The 17825-nt window shown below is 39.6% G+C and overlaps 1 protein-coding gene across 1 annotated transcript in view; it reads right to left on the bottom strand.

The window, feature by feature from the left end:
• LOC145352486 (hypoxia-inducible factor 1-alpha-like) overlaps positions 1–17825 on the bottom strand; it is a 54977-nt gene that overhangs the window by 25194 nt on the left and 11958 nt on the right. Inside the window, exons 2-4 of the mRNA XM_080202404.1 lie at positions 5388–5581; positions 832–977; positions 163–247 (exon numbers count right to left, since the gene is read on the bottom strand). Coding sequence (XP_080058530.1) covers positions 163–247; positions 832–977; positions 5388–5581 — 425 coding nt within the window. The remainder of the gene's footprint in view (positions 1–162; positions 248–831; positions 978–5387; positions 5582–17825) is intronic.

Raw genomic sequence — 17825 nt, forward strand, 5'->3', positions numbered from 1 at the left:
CTCCGAAACAAAAAAGTACTAACTTTTAAATTGTAGTACTCTGAAAGATAACGTGGCACAAATTGCTGGATGCCAAAGGCATGGATTACTGCAATGAAATGACTGGGTTATCAACTATAGGTATTCAGGACAGGTATTAATAATGTCAAAATGTTTCCTTACCTTGTCTGTGCGAGAGCATTTCCCGCATCTCTTCATGATCACAGGGGTGGGTGAAATCAAAAACGCTGTGACCAATCAGTTCAAACTGTTAACAGAAAAGGGAAAAAAGGCCATGGATTGTCATTGGTACTCAAGCTAGAAAAGCAACAGGTCAAAACAAGCCTTTTTTAAGTTTATTTATTAATGTCACAAGTAGGCTAACATTAACTCTGCAATGAAATTACTGTGAAAATCCTCTAGTTGCCACACTCCGGCGTCTGTTCAGGTACACTGAAGGAGAATTTAGCATGGCCAATGCACCTTTCAGACTGTGGGAAGAAACCGCAGCACCCAAAGGAAACCCACGCAGACATGAGGAAAACGTACAGACTCCACACTGACAGTGAGTGACGCAGCTGGGAACTGAACCTGGGTCCTGCTGCTTTGAGGGAGCATTGCTAACCACTGCGATATTGTGCTGCCCTGCATTTTCTTCTGTGGTTCTCAAAACTTTTGTTTCAAGAATTAGAATGGATGTGCAAAATGTTAAACACGATCTCCACACAACCGATATAAATACTTTTAAATGTGCCAAATTTTCAAGCCTTTCCATTTCCTCATCCTTCTTTCAAACAGGTCTTATATCACACTGGCATTTTTCTGTGTAGAATAGACAAATATCATCCATACCTGGGTGAGTCCCACACACTTGTTGACATTCTCAGACATGTAGATCATGTCTCCATCCTGTGTTAACACCATGACAAATCCTTCCAATGCCTTCAAATAAAAGCTGTTGAGATGTTTCTCCACGTCAGCTTCAATCTCAGCATCTCCTACACAAGTCAGATAAATTCCTTTTTAATCAATCACTTAATTTATTTCAAGTTTGAAAAAAACTGACTGCAATTTGCCAGAAAAAGCTCCCAGTTGTATAACATCTTGTAGCTCAGACTTCAAACACCTACACAGAAACAATTTTAAGTGCTGTGACTTATTAAGAAATCACTTTGTACACAACAAAATGTCGGCATTTAAAATCAATCCTATTTTAGGCAACTTTAAATATCATCAGCCAAAACACCAAGGGAACATAAAAAGAATCCCACAGTTCACGGGATTCAACGTCCACTTGAACAAACACTCAAAAAGTATCATCTGAAAACAGCGCTCATCAGTATTTCATATAACGTTCAGGTGTGAACAATGAGAAAGTTACAACACTTAAACCCATAATCTCCTGATGAAAAGATGCAAGTATTTCCAGAGGAAATTTGGCATATAATGATCAAAGAAGAAAGAAAAGTACAGCACAGAAATAGGCGTGTGTCGATCATGATACCCTAACTAAACTAAAAAAAAACTTCTGCCCTTACTCTATTCCGTCCCTATTCATGTACCCATCCAGATGCCTCTTGAATGTTGTTAATGTGCCTGCTTCCACCACCACCTCTGGCATCATGCTCCAGGCACCTACCACACTCTGCAAGAAAAACTTACCCCGACATTTCCCTTAAACTTTCTTTCCCTCGCCTTGAACCTGTGCCCTTTTGTAACTGACACTTCCACCCTGAGAAAAAGCCGCTGACTATCCACCCTGTTTGCGCCTCTTATAATTTTGGAGACCTCTATCAGTTCTCTCCTTAGCCTCCGTCTTTCTAGTGAAAACAATCCTAGTTTATTCAACCTTGCCTCATAGTTAATACTCTCAAGACTAGCCAACATCCTGGTGAACCTTCTTTGCACTCTCTCCAAAGCTTTCATGTCCTTCTGGTGGTGAGGTGACCAGAACTGCACTCAGTACTCCAAACGTGGAATTCAGACTTTAAATTACTGACGTCAAAAACAGGACTTCTAGTTCTTGAAGAGACCACTTCATAACAAATTGTATTCATGATGTATTTTAAATCCAGCATCCTCAGTACCATTCAGGTCAGACACTTTGGGTTGTGGGCAGTTTGTGTCAGGCTGGGTTGGTTGGGTTCATGGGTCATCAAGTCAGAGTCATTGAGATATACAGCAAGAAAACAGGCCATTCAGCCTAATACGTCCATGCCAAACTGAATTAATCCTATCTGCCTCTGTTTGGCCCGTATCCCTCTAAACCTTTCCCATCCATGTACCTATTCAAACATCTTTTAAATGTTGTAATTTTGCCCACTTCTACCAGTTCCTCTGGCAGCTCATTCCATATACACACCCACCCTCTGTGAAAAAGTTGCCCCTCAGGTCCCTTCTAAATCTTTCCCCCCACGCCTTAAATCTTTGTCTTCTAGCTCTGGACGTCTTTACCCTGGGTCAAAGACCACTATTCACCACTTTTATGCCTCTCATGATTTTATTGCAGTGCGGCCAGTGAGCAAAGCAGGGAACCTCAATAACTAGTCTGGAGTCTCACTGCGCCAATGCTGTGTCTAACTGAGTTGTCCAGTAAGTTTTCTTTAAAATTGTACTTAGAATTATAAAAGCACAAATTGGCTGCTGCATTTTTATATAACAATCAAAAGTTATTTCATTTGTTGTAAGACGCTTTGAGATATTCAGTACTTGTGAAAATCATTACATAAACACAAGTTTTTTTGAAGGACTCAAAATTAAGACAGGTTTCAAAAGGATCTTAACGCAAGAGCATAGCAATATAGGCTACTTGTCCTCTTGAGCCTACTCAATCATTCATTAGGGTTGTGGCTGAATTTTTATTCCTCCTCTATTTCCATATCCCTTGATTCTTTTAGCACCCAAAAACCTATCACTGTCTTGAATGAACTTAAAACTGAGATCCACTGTATTATGGATTCAAAAGATTCTCATTCCTATGTGAAGGCATTTCTTCTCCTTAGTCCTAAATGGCTAACTCCTTATTTTGAGACTGTGCCCTCTAACTCTAAACACACTAGTCAGGGGAAAACACACTACCAGAGAGCTCAGGAGCCAAGGAGGAAAGCTGGGCAGTCAGTCTATTGGAAAATCCACAACTTAATACTGCTTCAACATTGCACCTTCAACTGTCGAGGCCTCAATTTATTCACTTTGGACAAATTACCTACACACTTCTTGTGGGCTTGAAAGAGGGGAGTTTTAGCAATTGAGTAGCTAATTTGTTGCATTACCTCTACCGGAAATTCTGTGAGCGACAGGGAGATTCTTCAACAAGTTGCTGAACCAGAACTCAACTGCAAAAAGTCATTTATATCATTGCATAGGCAGCAAAATAAAGTTTGGACATGCAGATAGGATTAAGGGAGAGACATAAATACAGAAACTAGAAAAAGGCTTTTTTAATTGCATCATTTATTTCCTTAGAGGGAAAGAGATTCTACTCTTGTAATTTTCAGGGTCAGAGATGTTGTTCAGTAGCAATTATCATATTATGTGCTTAAACTCACTCCTAAATTGCACAAGAACTTTCATATCCATCTTTAGTCAAGAGTAGTGGGAAGTTACCTTAGGTTCATGCTGTTAGTAATTTCTGTGTAGACTCCATTGACAATTACTGCAACAGTGCAGCCTGTGGAGAAGCAGCATTTCACCAGCAGCAAATTTTGGTCTCTTCATTTAATTGGGCAAATGCGGATACCAGAAGTAGTTGTTATTGTATGGTAAAAAGGACGTCAAGTTTGGATTCTTCCTGCAGTTATCAGGAATGTAAAGTGTGGCGCTGGCAGGACAGTGAAAAATAGAAAGGAGGAGGCCAGGCTTATTGGGCAAAAAAAATGCTTTTCCATTCTTCAACAGTTAAGAGCAAGAACCTGGCTTTCCTTCTATTGCAAAGTTTAATTGAAAAATTTTGTTGCGTTGTATCTAACCATGTTGATGTGCAACATCAGAGTGGCATTGTGGTGCTACATCGTGATGCTTTTACTATTAATGCTTTATCTGGTTGATTTGTTGGAATGATCTTCCATTCAATGTCATCATGAATATTTATTGGGTTGTGTACCCAGTTGTACCCAAAATTTCAATGTTGTTGCTATTTATATTTCAGAGATTTGACAATGGATAACTGTGTATGTCCAAGACTGATGTGCGTTTAGCTTTGCCGTGATCATAAACGTGGCCTACAATCTACAGACTTGTTGGCTTCTATCTAGGTCTCTTAGTAAATTACTGAACAACTCTTTTGGCATATATGCTGTGCACAATGTCCAAACACAGTTCATGTCACATCATTTATTTGTGTTTGCTATTTCAAGAAACAAACATGACTCATAAAATTGGCACTTAGATAAATGTCTAAATACTGTTAGATCTCAAATAATGTATTCCAAAATTCACACCCACATAACATTATACTATAATTGCAACTTAAGGGAACGTAAATGAAAGTTTCAAGACGACAGCAATACTGAAGTCCAAAGTCATAATGAAACAGGGGCAGAAAAGTTCCAGATCACCATAACTAGTCAGATTTGACTTGTTTCGAGCAGAAACATGCATTTTTCTGACTCAAACTGGCATTCATTACTCTCCGCACCTCACCAGGTGTTGCCGCACCCTCAACTCCAAGATCCATGGAATTCTCTTCCTAAACCTAATCTTATTAATGCCCACCTTAAAAGCCTGCCATTAATTCAAGTTTTAGTCACCCAAATAAAAGCACCCTGGATGATTTTGTGCATCAGTGGTTTGGTAATAATTAATCAGGACAACTTGCATTTAAAGTATACAGAAAGAGAACATTCTTCTAAAATTGCTTTACTTATGATTAGGACTTAGCAATAAATATGCTCAAGAGTGAAAGCTCTCGTTAACTCAAATGATTTCCATTGATTGTATTTGAGGTGGTGTGTGGGGTGAGAATAACAGTACCTCAATTGCACATTCTCTGGATCTCCAGGTTATTCTCATCATGTGTGGACTCCCAAAGTTCCTGCCAGTTTCAGTGGAGTAATGACAGTGAATACTGATCATTTTTTCAGCTAAATCTGGACCATAACCTTGCAAACTGTGTGGAGCAATTCTCCATTAAAAATAAAATCAGGTCGAACCTGAAACTAATTGTCAGCACAGAAGTTGAGTTTCACCGAGATGAGACCCAAGGAAGCAAAAACAAAGGAATAAAATGACATTCAAATTTTTCTACACACTGAGCACAAGATCAATATGTGGTATATTGCAGGGAAAGCTGTATAAGTAACTTCTTAAAAATAGAGCTGGGTGCAAAGAATGAACATTGTGCGTATACATCTGATTTTAAAACCACCTGCATTAATGAAAATGAACAGTTTACACCATGAATGACTCACCAGCATCGAGTAGTTTTCTCATTCGCAGGTAACTGATAGTCAGCCTCATGATAGAGGCTTTATCCAGATGAGAAGTGATACTGTGAGGAAGAGGCAGTTCATGAGCCAGCTCATAGAAGACCTCTGACTCTTTGCTCCTTCGACATCTGGCAGCATCACGAGACTTCTCCTTTCTTCGCTCTGAACTACCACTGCTGGGATTAAAAGAAGAATGATCAGAGACCTAGTCAGTTAACAAGTGTGTGACAAACAGCTTAGCATTTTACATGAATTCCATTCTGAATGTATGGTAAGTACTGCCTATTGTTACAAAACAGAACAAAACAGTCCCCTAATTCAATCAAGGAGAGAGCAGGAAATATGCAAAAATTCAATTTGAGCAGAGAACCAGTTATTACACTGAGTAAGCAAACTTCATTGAGGAAAACAAAGTTTAAAGTAGTCATGTGGTAATACAGAACTTGAACATCCACCTTTTGGAGTATATATTTAAAAATAAGATTGTGAAAGATAGAATGAATGGAAGGTGGGGAGAAAACAACAACTTGAATAACTAGAGATTATTTAGTGGTATACAGTACAAAAGCTACTCCTGACAACTAGCATTGTGTTGTATTGGTATCTATAGCAAGATCTCAGTCACTGAGCTTAAAGATTGCTCCAGGAGTTTGGATTCCTAATTGTTCACTGAACTACTAGAATGCATTTTATCCCATTTTGTACAGCACACTTTTAAGCACTCCCTCTTACTGGGTGCTTTTTTTTGTGGTTTTTGGTTCTCCAGTGGCAGTGTACAAAACCGTCAATTGGTAAAGATATACAGTTAATCCTACCACAGCCTATCAACATCTTTATTTAGCCTATTGGTGGCTCAATTCTCAGCCAGCCTCTTTAAAGTCTGCTGCAAGGACACAGCCTACTGATTTAAATTGTATGAATGTGAAAGACTTGCATCAGAGCTGGTAAATCTCAGTCCTGAAGATGGGCTCAACCCATCATCAGTTTGCCAAAATATATCTCTCTCCTATAAAACACGTACATCCCAAAGCTCATTCAAGAGAGAGCATGCTTTAATGATCTCTGATAATTTTCGTGATTAGCTGATTTCTCCCATCCGAAGTTCAGGATAAATTAAATCAATTAAGTAACAATAGATCAAGCCGATGGCTTTCCAGCCTACACACCAATTGAGTGCGTTAATTACAATATTTTTAATGTTTGCTGTTGCATTTGACCAATTTAGTTAAAAAAATGTTTGTTTCATTTAAAAACGACTGCAGGTGATAAAAGGGTACATGATGTCAAAGACAATCTTAATAAAGATCTGAAGTTCAATTTCCAGCATTCCCAAAACTAATGGACAAAAACATGCCAAAATTCATGACAAGTCTGGCACTATTCTGGAACATTTTACTTCCTTAATATTCACCTCCACCACTAGGTGACACTATAACAAAGCCAATACTGACACTAACAGAAGTCATGATGTGGACATGCCGGCATTGGACTGGGGTAAATTTTTATTACTCTTAGGCTTTGAAGAACTTTTACACCAGACTAACAGAAGTGGCCGGGAACAACAACAAACTGCTTTCAGACATGTTTTCAACAGTTGATGCAAGACTCAAATGATATGAAAAAAATACTGGCATAGTGGTTAGCACTGCTGCCTCACAGTACCAGAGACCTGGGTTCAATTCCCGGCTTAGGTCAGTGTGTGGAGTTTGCACATTCTGCCCACGTCAGCATGGGTTTCCGCTGCGCGCTCTGGTTTCCTCGCACAGTCCAAAGTTGTGCAGGTTAGGTGCATTGGCAGTGTTAAATTCTCCCTGTGTACCCGAACAGGTGCCAGAATATGGTGACCACAGGATTTTCACAGTAACTTCATTATTATGTGAATGTAAACCTACTTATGACCAAGAAATAAACTTTTACTTTTTCAAATACTGCAATGATGTTCTGTTTTTGAATGTCAATGTTTTATGAAGCACAACAATGCCAACTATGCAAGTAACACAGAGGCAGGATATCAATGCTACACCAAAACTCATTATTTGAACAGCTTGGATTCCTTCTGAAGGATCTGACTAGCATTTCAATTGGAAAAAATGGTTGGATTGAACTGTGCCAAATACTGTAATAATTTTGCAGCCTTAAACAGAAAAGGAATCAAAGAAAAGGTGGAACAATCTGCAAAACAAAAGTCAAAGGAGTAAGAATAAAAAACTTCTAATGCAAGTCACAGACCTGAAATGTTAACATTTATCTCTCTCTACTCAGCTGCTGCCCAGACCAGAGTGCTTCCAGCATTTTGTCTTCACTTCAGACTAAAAACTTCCTTGGCTCAAAATGTGTTCATTTAGGAAATAACCCATAGAATGACAAAGACCAGTAACTTTCAGTGGGAAAACAATATCAGTAAGTTTTATTACACAATAATCTAGAACAGCTGCACATTCTTACAAATGTAGGAGCAGGAATAGGCCAGTTAGCTCTTCAAGTTGATTCCTACATTAAATTATACCATGGATGAATTTAACTAACTAACCATGTCTCCTATATTCTCATCCAAATCATTTATATCATAAATGACAAATAACAGTGAACCCAGCACTGATCCCCGAGGCACACCACTGGTCACAGCCCTCCAGTTTGAAACACAATTCTCTACAACCACCCTCTGGCTTCTGTCAAGAAGCCAATTTTGTCTATCTCCATAAAATTGCTGTTGGCCTTCTCCTTTAATATCTTTGACTAACAGTGAGGTGGAGATGCTGGCGTTGGACTGGGGTGGGCACAGCAGGAAGTCTCACAACACCAGGTTAAAGTTCAACAGGTTTATTTGGAATCACATGCTGCTCCTTCATCAAGTGAGTGGAGATTAGTTTACAAACACGGCATATATAGGCAAAGACACAATTGCAAGATAATTATAGACTGGAATGTGAAGAAAGGTTGGAATGCAAGTCTTTTTTGGGCTCCAACCCCCCACTCTTTAAAGAGCAGAAATAGTTTCTCCCAAGCTACCATATTTATTCCCCTTATATTTGCAAACTTTGATCAAGTCACACTTTATATACCAGGGAATGCAAAGCTTACTTGTTTCTCTCATTTTAGTTTTATTATTGTAGCTCAGGTATCATTCCAGTAAATCTATACCGCACGCCTTTCCAAAGCCATTATCATTCCCATGGAGCGGTGCGAGAACTGCTCATAATTCTAAAGGTGTGGTGTAACAATGCCTTGCTTTTGGGTACTGAAAGCAGTTCATCACCATGTTGTTCATTACATTATAAAGCATGGACAATGGAATAATATTGAAGTCAATATGCATTGGGTGTGGGGGAGGGTGGTGGATAGAGGGGGGAGGGAGGATGGGCTGGAAATCTGCACACTACCTGGAATGGTAACTACGCAAAGGAAGATGATTGTAGTTGCCAGAGACCAAGCATCACAGCCCCAGGATATCACTGTAGGAGTTGCTCAGATTAGTACCCTCAGCCCAACCATTTTTGGCTACTCAAATTACCTTTCTTTCATCGTAAAGTTAGAAGTGGGGACATATTCAATATTATTCACAACTTCCCAGTAAATGAAGCAGTCTGTGCCAGCATGCAGCAAGTCTTAAGTGGCATATACCATTCACTCCACAAATTTAATTATTGTCCATTAATTCAACAGCATTACCATTTCTGAATACCCCACCAACATCCTGGGGATTACCATTGGCTGTCTGAAATTTCTGGTCAGTTAAATAATGTGACTACAAGAGCAGGTTGGAGGGTTGAAACATTGTTGAAACATTCACCAAACCTTTTCCTATCCTCCATTGCCTGACAATGATTTCCCCCCTCCAAAAGCTCATATAGCTCTTTTTCAAAAGCCATAATTGAAACAGCTTTAGTACCCATTCAGACAGTGCATTCCAAACTATAAGCACTCGATGCATCAAAGTTTTTCCTCATGTTGCCTTTGGTTCTTTTGCCATTCACTTTTTATTTGTATCCTGTAGTATTTTAACCTTTCACCAATGGGAACAGTTTCTCTTCATCTATATATAAAACTGTCATAACTGAATGCCTCTAATAAATCCTCTCTTGAGTCTCTCTCCTTGAAGAACAACCACAACCTCTCCAATTTATCCTGGAGTCAGCTGTGTGACCTGGCTCACTTGTCTGGATAAAAGTAGCTCCAACAAATGAGCATCTCCACAACACAATGTTAGTTCAACATTATTACTGTAAAAACTTCCATCTCACTGAACAGGTCTCAGTCCAACCCAGATCCAACAACTTGCTCTGAAAACGCTGTTCACATTTTGGCAGCTGTGACAATCCACAACATTCTAAAACAATCAACAATATTCTAAATAAAATAACCCACAACATTCAATCTGCCTCATCTCCCAGTGGTAACAAATCCTTTAAAAATTCAGGATCCAGATCCTGGTGTGAGAGAGAGAGAGAGAGAGAGAGAGGGCAGGGAGGGGGGGGGGGGGAGGATGGGCTGGAAATCTCCCCACTAGTTGGAATGGTAATTACTACAAAGGAAGATGATTACAGCTGCTGGAGGCCAAACATCACAGCCCCAGGATATCACATAAGCAATCACTTAACCAAAAGCCAATATACGAGTACAAGTTTTATTGAAATCTGTCTATTTGTAAATAACATACCTCAAAAACTAATAGGGAATGAAAGCATTACCTGAATGGCAGATTAAAGACTTAAAAAGTTTAATATCACCCAGGGCAAAGCAGCTGGTTTGACTGGCACCCCATCAACCACCTGAAAAATTCACTCCCTCCACACAGGCAACCGTTCCCCTGCAAGCCAAACACCATTCTGACTTGAAACATATAGCCATTCTTCCACTGTCACCGGGCAAGATCCTGGAGCTCCCTGCCTATCAACACTGCAGATGAATCGACCAGAGACGACATGAGGAAACATTCATTTTTACACAATCAACTGCCGTGGTAGCCAAATCAAAAGTAACAAAGAATAGTTATTAAAATTTCTTCGGCTATGAAAACAAAAGGGGTTATGATAAATTATATAGCCATACCAAAGAGCCAACAGAGGGAGAATAGGGACAATGGGTTGAATGGTCACCTTTTGTGCTGTTACTCCACAATTTTTAAAATTTGTTTATGGGACGTGAGCATCACTGACAAGGTCAGCATTTATTGCCAGTTTCCAATTATAATCAAGGACTGAATTGTCTTCCTTGAGCTGTTGCAATATATGTAATGTAGGCATAGCCTGAGTGCTGTTGGGGGAGGCTTTAATGTATTAGCCCAATTATTTTTGCCCACTATTACTGCCTCAAAATGTTTCCCCATCATTTAACCAGCCTGTAGTTGTTGCATTTATTCCTGTCCCTTTCTTGCAACAAGCAAGAATTAAGTTTCCGTAGAAGCTGAATATCAGACAAAGGGTTAAAAACCCCATGGAGACCAGGATATTTGTGTCTGTAAAAAGATGATATGGGTTGTGGTTGTTATATGTGAATCAGGCTTTAATACAAATATTGAGACAAGAAAACATGTTTAAGACATGAAACTGTACAAGGCATGCATGATTTACCATAGAAACAGAGCACAGGATGAGGCTGATGATGTGGCAAACTTCTACTGAGCAACATGGATACTAGAGATGAATGAAGAGGAATGCAAGATAATGGACATCTATACACAAAGTGCGTAATTTTGGAAATCAATGACTGATGAAATAACATGATAGTGTAAGAGTAATAGTGCAGTTATGACAAATAGGAGAAACAATGAACTGTAGAATTTATACATCCTTTCTTCCCCCAGACCACCCATTTCTTTGGCTCTTGTGTTGGTAAATGCCAAGAGATAATTCAGATTTCAGGCAAATGATAAATCCAGTATTTTAAATCACAGCTGATGCTGTGCCTGTAGCCAAGAATACAATACAGAAATTTGCAGTATTCACTTTCGCAGAAAGTCACTTTCAACAACAATGGTATTAATTATTGAACTGCCATCATTCGTGTTCCTGTGGGAAGGACCCAGCTCCCCAAATCCTGCTGACACTGCAACAAACTGATCTTTGCCCTTTGCCATGCTTCCAATTAGATGAAGCATGCAGCAAAATCAATGACCATTATTTAAGATACCAAGCAAAGGACATCATGAGTATTTGTAGTACAGATATACCATTTCAGGACTTCCTCAGGGTTCTGAGGCACATTAGTGAAGCAGGTGGAGTTAGAAAATAAACTACCAGCAACACAAAGGAATCCAAAATAACTCAAGGCAATGGAGTGCAAATAACAAAATGATTAACAGAGAAAATGGGACTTATTAAACACATATTTCTAGTACCTAATAGTTTTTGCCAATCATCTTACGTTGAGGTCATCTGGCTCTTGGCCACTCTGCAAATACAGTTTCTCTCTTGCTGTTGCATCCAAACTCCTCATTATTTTGAACTGTGCTAACAAATCTACCTTCAAACTTCTCAAGGGAATAGCCCCAGCTTCTCCAATCTATCCAACTGAAGTCCTGTATTCCTGGAACCATTTTTGAACCCTTTTTTAATTGTGTTCTTTTGAAACAAGAGGTGATATCATTTGAAATTCTCCAACTCTGATAGCACCCTAGCATGAATCTAAGCGAGTGCTCCCACAATATCCATCCTTACTTCCCTCAACATCCTCAGATGCATTTAAATCGGATCTTAGTGACTTGAAAACAGACAGCCTTTTTACAACCTATCAATTTTGAATCACATCCAGTATCTCTAACTCTTCTTTCACTATGATTTTGGCAGTATCTTTTCACTGGTAAAGACAGATACAAAGTGTTCATTAATACCTCAGCCATGCCATGTACCTCCATTTGTAAATTTCCTTTGGTCTCTAACTGGCCCCACAGCTTCTATTACTACTGTTTTATTGTCATATGCACGTAGAAGACAGACTCCTTTTTGTGAAAACTGCTACACTTTCCTAGACTTGCTAATGTTCTCTGTCACCTCCCCTCTGAACTTTCTATATTTAAATCAAACTGCTGCACATGAATATGCCGGGTGACCTGTACAGTAAAACACTGCTTAACAAAGATTACTTTGTATTAAGGGATCAAATGGATCAAAATGCTGTAAAGCTTAGACCTGACGCGAGTGGAAAGGAAATCTGGTTAATGCACAGAATATGGTAACTGCCACTGGGATAAATCAACTTCATTGTGAAGAGAAATCACAGAGGCAATCAGGATTATCATACATACTGCTTAAGACATTTTAACAAGATTTTATATTGAACTGAATAGATAGCACTTGGATACTGATGAGAAATGGTTTGCAAAGAAAAAGACGCTTCAAATTGGACATAAAGTCCAAAAATTTAATTTCAGCATCAGACATAAGCTCTCTACTCCACGTTGATTTAAGTCAATGCATAGGAGATATTGGGGGAAAAAGCTAACAAGAGAGGAAGAAAATAGTGGAGGTGATGATTACAGCATAATGACTTGTAAGTCTGAGTTAAATAATTAGAACCTCTTCCAAAAGACCAGATGAAATAGTATCAAATTGCTTATTTAATGTTGACCACCACCCAAAGTCAGGCCACATATTGATATTAATGAAATTTAGTGAAACGAAAAGAAAAAATTACCAAAAAGATATCAAGGATGTACCAGTTCAACGTACTGATGACAAGACAGAAACACAGAAGTTTATCTGGAAAGCATAGGGTACTTCAAAAGCCCTGTGCAAACAGTTGGTAGCACTCAAGCCGTAATGTCAGAAAGGTTATGGATTCACGGTCTAACACACAATCTAAGTTGGCATTTCACCGAATGAAGACATTTACACACACAATGAACCAAAATGGCAAACGGACAGTCGCAACCGTGCATAACAATGCAATTTGTGGGGCCTTGTGTGCAAAATGCTTGCCAATTTCATCTAGTACACTGGAACATGGAAGTGCCTTTTAACTAAGATTTTTTTTGGAGCAAGCAAGGAGGCAAATTAAGGGCTTGCCTTGTTCTGTCTGTGCACTGACTTGGGATGTGAAAGGGTCCTACTTTATTTTGGTAAGTTTTGACCGCATGCAGGATGTCAGACTCAAGATCCGTAAGGTTGCAAAGGAGGTGCTCTACAATTTATGTACCGTAGTGCATTTAATTTGTCACTAAACATTTCGCCGAACACCGACAACTAACATGGGTAACATTCTGTCACTAGATCAACAATCTGTTCACCTCCCAACCCCATGCTTCCACTCTTACAAAAGACCACTACCATGGGCATCCTTGCATTCCAAGAGCTTTCCCTTAATGTTTACACCCTGTCACCTTTTCCCCTCACCTTAAAACCCATCTTTTCATGACAAACATTTTGTTTAGCCTTCCCAATACCTTGTCCTTTGACTCAGTAACTATTTTCCATTTAGCCTCTATAAATCACAATGTGATTCTTTTCTCTCTACATTAAAAGCATTATTTGAATGGAAGTTCTACTTCTCAAGAAAATTTGAAGAGATTACTATTGGAACCTAATTAAGTCAAAGATACCAAAGCACAGGTCCCTCAATGATGTGACTGCGTTAAAGAGACCACCCTCCAAGCCAGTGACATTCAACACCAGTGAATACATAAGACTGTTGAAAAGTGGAACATGGCCACCCCAACCTGCTGATACCAGATTGAATGTGCTTTTAAAAAACTACATTTCAAAGATATAATCTCACGAAAAATTTAATCTCCACTATTTGCAAAGAACGTTACATATTTATTGCTTTAGCCCAAGCTTGCTAATGCTCAAATGTTATAACACAGACTTTGACAACAATGGGTGTGCATAGAAAAATCACGTTCTGCCAAATTAAGAAAACACATTGCATGCACACAGGAATGAGGGAGAACAGAAACAGCTGAAGCAAAGGTAATCAAGCACTTGGGACAATTCACATCAATATCCCATACAATGCACCCAAAATAGCCTGGCCTGTCATCTCAACTGATGAGCTAAGCTAAATGAAGGCGTCAACTTTGTCTGGTGTAGATATGATACGGGACATCGGCCTGATAAATGCATGAAGTCTGGAACAGGCAGTCGATGACTAGGTAATGTGGTTTTGTTGGTATCAGTTGAAGAGCTTAAAAATGTACTTTCCTTGCCCCAAAGGACTGTGAAAAAAAGGCCTAGCTCAAGTAATGGAAAATAAATATGTGTGCTTAAAGAGCTTTTGATTAATTGGGGAAAAAAAAACAAGTGGTTGTGCAAGCCCCACATTTATAAAAAGCACACATTCCCCAAGAGCTAAACAAGATTGGACACTTTTTACAGTGATGGAAGGATGTCAGCGAAAATGCTTTTCAAATTCAGTAAATTAAAAATAAGACAGCCCAACAGAGAGGAAGATACTCGAACATAATAATTTTCCAATGTACTACTGTATAATAATTCCTCATGTACTAACCTCAAACCAACATTCTCTTTCCATTACCACAAGTCAAGGCAATGCTCAGATCACAAGTTACACAACCACGTCAGTTTCACCTCAACTAACTTTTGAATGAACTCTTATTCAATCTAAATATTGAGCAATTAAAAAAAGGAACAAATGAGACACACTGAAATACAGAATAATGCTTCTCAAAATCTCTTCTGAAATATCCATCAATGATGTCAATTGACTTTATACAAATGGTAACTGAAGGCATGACTGGAAACATTATACAAACCAGCTTTACATTACAACACTGCCAAGGTCAGGGCCAAAGTAATAATTATCTACAGCATAAAGGTTCAGGAAAAAATGGAAAACCACATCTAAAAATGGCTGGTTGCCCGGAAGGAGCATTGCTGCTGGTTTCCTCTATTCTTCCCGAGCCTTCGTGCAAATGTAACCGCTTCTTTGAAGATTCCACAACATCAGAAGCATCTACACATTACAAAAAATACTTCTGTGAAGGTGTTGAGAGTCACTAACGCTTCAATAGTACTGATGCTAAAATCTAGAAGTGCCTACAAAATACAACGCTTACTAAGTACCGAGCTGTACCTAAGCAGCAGAACATAATACTACTCAGCCTCAATATTTTCAGTAGGCTCACTTCAATGCAAAGTATACACATAAATATGCAACTATAATTAACAAATTTCCCCATCACTGAATTCTCTCTTGTAAAGGTCCAGACTCACTAAATTAATATAAGTAACACCCCTAAACATCTCACCCCAATTTTCATTTTTTTCAACAAGAAAAGCAACTGCACAACATAGAACATTACAGCGCAGAACAGGCCCTTCGGCCCACGATGTTGGGCCGACCAGTTACAAAACAATGACCCACTAACCTAAACCAATCCCTTTTCGTCCATAAACCTATCCACGGATCTCTTAAACGCCCCCAAACTAGGCGCATTTACAACTGCAGCAGGCAGGGCATTCCAATCCCTCACCACCCTCTGGGTAAAGAACCTACCCCTGACATCCGTCCTATAACTACCACCCCTTAATTTAAAGCCATGCCCCCTCGTGCTAGATTTCTCCATCAGAGGAAAAAGGCTATTACTATCCACCCTATCTAAACCTCTAATCATCTTATATGTTTCAATAAGATCCCCTCTTAGCCGCCTTCTTTCCAGCGAAAACAACCCCAAATCCCTCAGCCTCTCCTCATAGGACCTCCCCTCCATACCAGGCAACATCCTGGTAAACCTCCTCTGCACCCTCTCCAAAGCCTCCACATCCTTCCTGTAATGTGGGGACCAGAACTGCACACAGTACTCCAAGTGCGGCCGCACCAGAGTTGTGTACAGTTGCAACATGACGCTGCGACTCCTAAATTCAATCCCCCTACCAATAAACGCCAAGACACCGTATGCCTTCTTAACAACCTTATCTACTTGACTCCCAACTTTCAGGGATCTATGTACACATACACCTAGATCCCTCTGCTCATCCACACTATTCAAAGTCCTCCCGTTAGCCCTATACTCGACACATCTGTTATTCCTACCAAAGTGAATTACCTCACACTTCTCCGCAACAGAAAAGGGTTGTTACAAAAAGCATACGACTGAAACGATAAAAGCAAAATACTGCGGACGTTGGAATCTGAAACAAGAACAGAAAAGCTCAGCCCTTCAACCTAGCCACCAAACACATTTTAAACAGTTAATCAACTTCTGCAAAACACAAACTTCAATGAACCTGAAAGCCTTAATTTAAATCCAATTCCGTTTGGGCACCTTAGAATCGCCACGCTGCAGAAAGGTGTCCAGCCCATCAAGTCAGCATCGACAGAACATCCCAGACAGGCCAGAAGGAGAAGGCCTATCTCCACGCATTTACCATGATTAATCCACCTAACCTATACATCTTTGGACTATGGGAGGAAAACAGAGCACCCAGAGGAAACTCACACAGACACAGGGAAAACAAGCAAACTCCATGCAGACACAGTCATTGAAGGCTGGAATCAAACCCAAGTCCCTGGTGCAGGGAAGCAGCAGTGCTAACCACTGTGCTGCCTATATGGGTTCACTTTATTTGGTCTACGTAAGCTTCTGCGACACTACATTTCATCATGAGCTAGTCAATGCTGAATGCTTTTTCCTCATTATGTCACTACCTTATTGCAACACTGATCATCAGTAAGCAAACATTACAAATAAATTAAAAAATTCAAGACTTCAGTGAGAGCGTAATATACATCAGTATCTGCAATTCACAAGCAAAAAACAAGAGTCACTGCACAGAATAATGCTGTGACTGAAGTAGCTTCTTTAACACAGATCACACGAAGCTGGCAGCAAAACTTGAAGTAAATATTATCAATGTTCTAAAGGCCATTGTTAGGGAGGATTCAGCAGGAATTCCAAGTCCCGATAGCAATCTTTTAACCCTCGTAAGAAAGCACAAAGATCCAGGGCATGAATACACCACAAAGATAAAGGTAAATATGTCAACACTTACTTTTGAGTTCTATAAGGGCAGATAGAGATAAAATCGATGAGAAATAGGAGGGGCCTAGGAGAGATGATTTGACTTATTGTCACATGTATTAGCATACAGTGAAAAATATTGCTTCTTGCGCACTACACAAAGCATACCATTCATAGAGAAGGAAATGAGAGAATGCAGAATGGAGTGTTAGTTATAGCAAAGGTATAGAGAAAGATCAACTTAATGCAGGGTGAGCCCATTCAAAGGTCTGTTGGCAGCTGGGAAGAAGATGCTCATGTGTCGGCTGCTATGTGACCTCAGACTTTTGTATCCTTTCCCCAACGGAAGGTGGTGGAAGAGAGAACGTCCAGGGTACATGGGGTTCTTAATTTTGCTAGCCGCTTTGCCGAGGCAGCAGGAAGTGTAGACAGAGTTAATGGATGGGAGGCTGGTCTGCATGATGGATTGGGCTACATTCACGACCTTTTGTAGTTTCTTGTGG

The sequence above is a fragment of the Carcharhinus amblyrhynchos genome, chromosome 14 (genome assembly GCF_965287045.1).
Source record: "Carcharhinus amblyrhynchos chromosome 14, sCarAmb.v2.hapA, whole genome shotgun sequence".
Lineage (NCBI taxonomy): Eukaryota > Metazoa > Chordata > Chondrichthyes > Carcharhiniformes > Carcharhinidae > Carcharhinus > Carcharhinus amblyrhynchos.